The sequence below is a fragment of the Cucurbita moschata genome, unplaced genomic scaffold (assembly GCF_002738365.1).
Source record: "Cucurbita moschata cultivar Rifu unplaced genomic scaffold, Cmos_1.0 Cmo_Scf00023, whole genome shotgun sequence".
Classification (NCBI taxonomy): domain Eukaryota; kingdom Viridiplantae; phylum Streptophyta; class Magnoliopsida; order Cucurbitales; family Cucurbitaceae; genus Cucurbita; species Cucurbita moschata.
In genome coordinates, this window is record NW_019268539.1 from 3127325 (window position 1) to 3135813 (window position 8489).

At 36.6% G+C, this 8489-nt stretch overlaps 2 protein-coding genes across 2 annotated transcripts; both read right to left on the bottom strand.

The window, feature by feature from the left end:
• Positions 1–681: 681 nt before the first annotated feature.
• Positions 682–2252, bottom strand: LOC111460468 (60S ribosomal protein L14-2-like). Its single transcript, XM_023103740.1, has 5 exons — positions 2145–2252; positions 1939–2040; positions 1266–1395; positions 1071–1183; positions 682–997 (listed from the first exon to the last, which is right to left on the bottom strand). Exons 1-5 carry the CDS (start codon positions 2145–2147, stop codon positions 944–946), a joined length of 402 nt encoding a protein of 133 aa, XP_022959508.1. The 5' UTR covers positions 2148–2252; the 3' UTR covers positions 682–943.
• A 759-nt stretch (positions 2253–3011) lies between these two features.
• LOC111460188 (kinesin-like protein KIN-10A) lies at positions 3012–7139 on the bottom strand. The gene is made up of 6 exons (XM_023103321.1): positions 6217–7139; positions 5258–5413; positions 5074–5181; positions 4880–4990; positions 3504–4727; positions 3012–3425 (listed from the first exon to the last, which is right to left on the bottom strand). Exons 1-6 carry the CDS (start codon positions 6871–6873, stop codon positions 3195–3197), a joined length of 2487 nt encoding a protein of 828 aa, XP_022959089.1. The 5' UTR covers positions 6874–7139; the 3' UTR covers positions 3012–3194.
• Positions 7140–8489: the final 1350 nt, after the last annotated feature.

The window sequence follows — 8489 nt, forward strand, 5'->3', positions numbered from 1 at the left end:
AAAAAAAAAAAAAAAAAAAAAAAAACCTTCTTTAGAATAATTGAATATCATGACACAATCTTGTGATTATCATTAAGATTGAAAGTGGGGCTAAGAGCAATAAGCCGAAATGTAAACATTCATTCCAAAAGTGAGAAATTTTTAAGTCGTTTTATCTAGGTTCGGTTTGGTTTGGTTTGATAGAAGAAATAAGAGAAAGAATTAAAGCTCAACGTCAATCCAAACACAACTTCATGGATAAAGATACCAATAACCATATCAAAAATCGAATCTAGAATGAAATTAGAAGGCTACTTAAAGTTACTAGTAAAGGACTCAAAAGCAAACGAACGAACCAACTAAAATGTTTCATAGTTCAATTAGAAGATATCAAACATCCATAACTAATGGTTTCTTTGAATGTTCTTATGCAGTTCAAAAAAAACAAAAAAGACCCAATCCAAACCAACCTAAGATTGTGATCAACGCTTCAAACTCAACAATAAGGTGCATTCTGGTAGTAATCTCTAGAGACCCTACACTAATTATGAATAAGGATATACATTTGGATACAAAGAATAAGAAAATTTTCTTTCTATGTTCAACATGTGGAGAGGGAGCATATGAATTCAGTGAATACACTAAAAAAGATACTTAATCAACTACCATGAAGAATAATGGGCAAATCATAGAGACATTAACTCACAGTAAAGTAACTTTCTTAAAGAAATGAAAAACCAGTACTATCATTCAAGCCAATTTAAACAAGTACCTTATAAATAAGAGGATGATAAAGTTGTTTCTATGGAAATCCAAATAAGAAATTGGCGTACTATAATTTAAATGTGAGAAGTTGAACACAAAGACTGCTAACAAAAGTTGGGAACAAAAAAACAAAGACCTACTACAGTAGTTAAATGAAAGATGACATCAAAATGAGAGAATCCGTTGAAAAAATGAACCTCTAAGCCTCGGCCTTCTTCAACTTGGAGAGCTCTTGTCTAACCAATCCAGCCCTCTGCATAAACCAAGACCCATAAGTTCAAATGTTATCAATTGTTCTTAAAAAGCATTAGCTAATCAGCACGAACCTTAATCTTTGCCAACATAAGCTTGAACCTGTCAAAGTCGTTGAGAGAGGCTCTTCTCTTCTTAACAATCAATTTCCTTCCCCAAGAGCTATCCTCCCATTTCTTCTGAACATCTGATTATTGGATAGAAAAATTATTAAGCACATACTAAAACAATATAAGTAGGAGATGAGATTGCAAGGAATTACTCCATACCCCCAGCTTTCATTGCTTCAATCAACTCCTTCTTCTTAGGGACCCTCTTAATATCAATTTTGATATCTGTCAGGGAAAGTCTCTTAAAATTCATTTGAGACCGCTCCATATCAGGGGCATCAACCAGAGCCTGTCCAAACGTAAAATCAAACTAGTCATGCAGATGATTTAACAAAAGGCTCCATTAAGAAACTAGTCATAAAATTCACTCATTCCAAAAAGATACAAAATTACTAGAGCTAGTAAATTAATACTTCTGCAGATAAGCAACAAAAACCCAAGTTCTATGCATCAAAGAACTTCAATCCACCAATTAAGAATGTTGGAAATGACAACCATCAATATCAACACTCTACAAATGAAATAAAGTAGTGTACAAATCCATCGATTCTTAAGTTCTAACGAAAATATCTATAAAATTCAAATTCTCAATATCCAGTAGTAGTTCAAGGATTACATTGTATGGCAAAAAAAGAAAAAAAGAAAACACACCATGAAGACTGGAACACAACTAGTTCAATATCCAGCAGTTACATCACCAAGACCTATAATACGAATTTCCACAGAAGCTACCTACATTAATAAGACTACGGATTTTTCCTCTAAGACTTGCTAAAGACCATCAGAATAACATCTACAAAAAATGGAATAAAACGATATTGCGAGTGCCTACCCGATTCTGGTCAATGACATCAACGATTACAACAAGCTTTCCGTAATCTTCACCGTAGTTGACGAGGGCAACCCTCCCGATCTCGACGTACCTCTTGAACGGCTAAACAAACAAAACCAAAGACCAAAATGAACAGGTTGAGACACTGAAGAACAAAGCAGAGATAAGAGAAACTAGAAACAAATGATTTACAGAGAGAATCTCACCATTCTTGCGGCTTGTGGGAGGTTTACAACTGTGGAGAGCAGCGGCGCCGATGGAGGAAGGAAGGATAAAACGCTGTCCTACTGCATTTTATAATAAGTTTTGTCTAGGGCTCTCAAATTAATTGGATACTCATCAAATTGGGCCTCCGAAGGAAGTTTAGACCCAAATGAAGGCTTTCTTTTGGGCCTCTTCCGGCCCACGTTCATTTTATTTTCTTGTTTTTTTTTTTTAATTTTAAATAATTTTTTTTAACTTCTATTAAATAATAAATTCAACCAAAATCAGTTACAATTATTTATTTATTTATTTATTTACAAACCAAGTCGACAACCAAATATTTATAAAAAAAATGTTTTCTTTCCCCTGTGATCTCACATTCAACATTCCACCTTTTTAAGGGACGTGCGTCTTGGTTGACACATCACCCTTGTCTCTGTCTTATACTATTTTTAACAACTCAATTCTGTCACTAGAAAATATTGTCTACTTCGGCCTAATGGGAGCCAACGTCTCATCGACACACCACCTAGTGTCTAAGTCTTATACCGTTTGTAACACCCTAAGTCCACCGTAAATATTGTTCACTCTGACTTATAGGGAGTCAGTGTCCTTGTTGACACATCACCTTGTGTCTAGGTCTAATACCATTTGTAATAGCTCAAGTCCATCACCAACAAACATAAATTCAAATGGATTTGATTTGACTCGAGAAAATTTCATGGGAGCCATGAATCAACAAAATCTTCCATACCCAAATAGTACTAGCTGGACTGGGATAATCGAGTTATTCAGATTAGTGGGTTCTCGACCGATATTTGAAATAAAGATCCCTACATAATTTTTTTTTTCTTAGAAGAACAATAATGGGAATGAAGACTAAGTTCCATATATAACAAAGTATAAGATATAATTGAATACATTGAGGATTTCATGAATCTATTAACAACTTTTCAGGGTTCAGTCCAACACGAGTATATTCTCATCTCTATATACTCAACCACAACAAAATATGTAAAAGTCCTAACATAAATCCCCCATTTCCTTTCCCCTCAGTGTCTTCTTACAGTGATGAACGGCGTAACGCAGAGCCTCGGCGGCGATAGGCCATCGTGTTGCTGTGATACGACGACGCTCGGCGTGACGGGTAGCTGGTTCTCCTTTGAGCACAATGGAATTGGACTCAATGGTACAAAACCAGGGCTGTTTACTCCTCCCTTTACTTGTAGCTTTACAGCCTGCATTGTCTCCTCATTTTCTGTCAACAATGCTCCATTCTTGTTCTGCAATGTAAACAAAAACGAGTCGAAATGATTGTTCTTACGTTACGAACTAAATTTTTCGAAACCGATAAATATTACCGTCAGGTCTGAAAGAATTTGAGTGTAATGATCTGGTGCAGGCTTCAATGGTGATGATAGGTGCTGATTTTCAGCATCATCTGATCTCTTCTTCTCAGGCATTGAGCCAACTTGTTGAGAAAGCTCTCTATGGTTTCCACAAAGAGTAAATATATTTTGAATTCTCAATTTTCTCGAGAACGCTGTGTCCTTTGAGTGTTCGTTATCGTTCATCAATCCGATACCGATCTCTGATCTCTCCTTGGGAACTTTGTTCATACCATTTGGTGTCAGTTCGTTGTGTCCTTCAACTGTACACACTACTCTCTTTTCTTCTATAACTTCCTTCTCCTCTTCCTCTTCTACCTCTTCTTCCTCGAACACGGTACTCAGGCATACTCTATCCCGATCCCCAAATCGCGATGAAAACACGTCATGATCAACTATCTCGTTTACTTTGTCTAGTAGGCTTTGGATACCATTGTTCGTTGTTGTTGGTTGATAATCCACACCGCCGATGAGTCTTACTTCGCGAGTCGGTTCTTGATCATCCATGTCAAGGTCCATGGACTTCACCATACTTGCATCAGCACTAGCATAAACTCCTAAGAGCCTTTTAGCAAGCTTACAGCCATCCATGTCCCTTGATTTGTTTACGTCGATGCTCGTGGCATCCCTCGAATTCAATAGCTCGGTTTCGATCTCTTCTAAGCGTCGTCTTAACATTTCAACTTCTTGTTGCTGCTGCATTATTGTTTCTTCCATCCTTCTCCTTTCCACTTCAACAAATTCATTGGCCATTCTCTGGCACTCCTCCAGCTTCCTCTCTAACTCAAGTTTCAGAAGTTGAGTTCTTTCATTCACCTTCGAATTGATCTCGTCCTCACTCACAAGGCCAGATCCTCTCGACCCCGCTAGCTCGAGCTTAGCTCTCAGTTCCGATACCTCTTCCTCTTTCTTCATGAGCTCTCTATGCGCCTCATTTCTCTCTTTCTCTCTGAGTTTGTTCTCCTTCTGTAACTTGAAAATGAAATCATCCATGGCTGCAATTCTCGACCCCAGAATAACAGCAGAAGCCGAATCGTCCGCACCGCCTTTATCCTTCGTCGGCGTGTGAGGACCACGGACAATGCATTTGGCTTTCGCGCCATATTCGAGCGTAGAGATTGTCTTGTGTAGTTCCTTTGGATCAGGGCTGGCACACAGAATCATCAGAATTTTGGATTTATCATCCTCAAAAGAATCCTAAACAGAAGAATTGGATCAAACTAAATCAATCTTTCAGTCACAATCTGAGCAAAACTCAAAAGAAACAGAGAATCACCATTATAAACAGAATCTGAGCAAGAACAAAGAATTCTAAGCCTAAGAAATTTCACAGAGGGGAGGAAAGTTACCTGCAGAAGCATAGTTAATTTACTGTCTCTAAAAGGCACATGAGAATCACCATTGGCAATTGATTCAACCACTCTTTTCAGTGCAATGTTACCTTGATTAATCTTTGCTGTCTGTGATTGAAAGAAAATATTTAGTTCTTAAAGAGCACAGGAGGAGGAAGGGGGGTGGACTGTGTTCTTGAAACAATTTTCACCTGCATTTTTGCCTCAAATCCAACTTGCCCAGCTTGCTCTATATTTTCAGAACCAGCCATATCGACGAGCATTAGCCGCCCGCCGACCGTCGGCACGTCGAGGATTACCTATGAAAAATCCAGAACATAATAAGCATTACAAAACTTCATGAACTAGATAAAGAAGACAGTTCTTCAAACATACCATGCAATGGCTTCTTGAACTTCTTTCATTACAGAGTGTACTTTTAACAATCCTTCTTTTCTCCACTTTCTGAATCTCTTTGGAGATCTTTCCTGCCTCATTCCCAGATAGATATGTAGCATTCTTAGCCTTCTTCCCCATTACTTCAAGCTTCACCTGCAACAACAAAATGATCTCAAACTTTCAGTCCCTTGAGATCACAGTCCAAGCAAACAAAACAGATCACATTTTCTCAGCTGCATGAAAAATATTTGTATGAACAACTTATTGAGGATTGTTGGGAGGGAGTCACACGCTAATTTAGGGAATGATCATGGGTTTATAAGTAAAGAATACATCTCCATCGGTACGAGGTCTTTTGGGTAAGCCCAAAACAAAGACATAAGGGCTTACACTCAAAGTGGACAATATCATACTATTGTTGAGAGTATGCCCTTAGTTTAGCCATGTCAATAGAATTTTTAAGTGTTGAACAAAGAAATTGCTAGCCTCGAAGGTGTAGTCAAAAGGGACTCATGTGTTGAACAAAGGGTGTAGTTTGTTCGAGGGTTCCAGAGAAAATAGTTGATCCTCAATTTAGGGAAGGCTGTTCGAGGGCTACATAGAACTCAGGGTAGGGCTGTATGGTGTACTTTGTTCGAGAGGAGGATTGTTGGGAGGGAGTCCCACGTTGACCGATTTAGAGAATGATCATGAGGTCACAAGTAAGGAATACATCTACATTGCTCCGAGACCTCTTAAAAAAACTCAAATCAAAGACATGAGAGCTCATGCTTAAAGTGGACAATATCGTACTATTGTGGAGAGTCGTTAAGTTATAGCTCAAACAGGATGAACCACTTTCAACATTTCCGAAAACTATTGCACTAAACTTTGACATAGAAGTACAGAGCCAAGAAGCCCAAAATGTTATTTTAACCTAATTCAAGAAACAAGTGTAGGGAGTCAAGTGATGTTACCTTAGAGGCACTGCCCTTCGGCCAGCCAAGCCCTAGCCCTCCGCCAGAATTACTCGATAGAAGATCATATATTTCTTCATTATAAATCTCCAGCACCGTGACTTGTACAAACATCCCGACGTTCAACCGTTCGCCGCCACCTGCGCCGGCAGCAGTGTCAGCTTCACCTTCTCCATCGCCTAAAATGTCCTTCAGCGATCGATACACTATCCCCGGCTGCTTCGCACAGCCAAACATCGTATGGCTCTTGCCGGCACCGGTAGGTCCGTACATCATAATCGTACATTTCTCACCCAACTTAACGCCATGAATCCTCGCTTCGACGAACTTCTTGTAAAACGTGTCCAGATCTTCCTCTTCCGACAGCGAAATTCCGTCGAGACTGAAATCCCGGTATCCGAAATCGGCCCGAACCCTAACGTTCTGACCGTCGGGATTTATCTGAAGAATCGAAGCCGGTTTCTCTTTCCTTTCCGGATAGTCTCGGATCCGGCCGATTACTTCAACCGGATGCTCCGATTGAGAGTCTTTAATGGCGGAATTGGGGAAAGGGGATAAATGTGGCCTAGGGGGATTGAAATTGAGGCGTTTTGCTTGAGGAGTTCTCAATTGGTTCATGTGACCTTGATTTGATTTCGAAGACGGCGTTGGAGCCATTACAGTGATCCAGAAGAAAAAAAACAAGTGCAGAAGAATTTACCTCGATTTAATTTGAAGATTGATTTGCAGATCACTAGGGTTTTTGATCGAGGAACTTCAAGATTGGATTATGAAGAAAGCTAATTTAGGAAGGATGAGGAATTACAGAGAGCTATTGAAGAAGAAGAAGAAGAAGACCCGTTGAAATGAGGAAAAAAAAGGAGAAATGGGGTATGGCTTTCAAGTTCAAACAAAATATAGCCGTTATGACTTCCCAACGTCCAATTTTTTAATTATTTTTCTTCCATATTTTTCTTTTTCGCGTTTTCCAATCATTTTTATATTTAGTTGAATATATAAAAATAAAATTAGAGAAAATATCCATTAACTTGTTTTTTTTTTTAAAAAAAGTAAAATTAATACAAACTGAATTCATAATTTAAAAATATTAAATTATTAAAGACGTAAAAAATTATATAATTTTAATAATATTAAATTATCGATAATAGAGGATAGTACTGGAACATCAAGTCAAGACATTCTCATTTATAAATCCTACAAAACAAACACAACTGCAAAATATCCTCGAAAAAGATGTTTATTTAAATAATTTTAGAAAAAATACATAAAATTTTAAAACAATTCAAGAAGAAAGTATGTCCTACACTTTTAATTTCATTAAATTTCAAGAATGTTGCAATCATAAATGATACGGTGTAGAAGCTAGACCGTGTTGACCCTGACTCAACAACACAACCACCAAATGGCTCACTCTCCTTGTAAGTGAAAAAAATAAAGTTTTGGAACCGTTGAGTATAAAAGATACCGAGTAAATGGTTCTTCTCTTGGAGTAGGATATGAAACGACATGCAACATGGTTTATACAAACATACATAAACGTGAGAGCTCGCGGAGAGGAAATAAAACATTCTTTATAACAATATGGAAACTTCTCCTTAACAGATATGTTTTAAATCTATGATGCTGAACACGATACATAACAGACCAAAGCAGATAATTAGGTTTGGATTGTTACAATAAAACTTTGTTCTCGATTTCGATTTAGAGTCTTTAGATATGCATCACTTTCATACAAACAAATCTTAGTGAAAAATAAAAAAATTTATTTCAATATTTCACGTGTATATATATACTTATCTAGATGTGATCGAGAAAGTTACCTAACTAATTCCGTAATTAAAAATTGTAATTACACCATAATTTCTTTCATTTGAAAACAAATTTGCCTTTTTTTTTTAATAATAAATGTCAAACCTTTATCCTTTTACTCTTTTGCCCCTCCTTTTATTTTCATTTTTCCATTATACAAGAAAAAACAAGCCTTCAAAACGTCATTTTACATTTTTACTTTTCGATCATACATATATTAAATATATATCCAAAATTATTTACGCGGTTTGATTATTTAATTATTGAAAATTAAATTTATAAACAATTATTTCCATTTATTGATATCTATTTTTAGAAATGTTTTTAAAATCCAACCAAAATTTTTAAATTAAAAATAGTAATTTAAAAAAAATGTGCTTTTAATTTTCAAATATTTACTGTCAAAGAAGAAAATGTAAAAAAAAAAAAAAAAAAAAAAAAAAAAAAAAAAAAAAAAAAAAAAA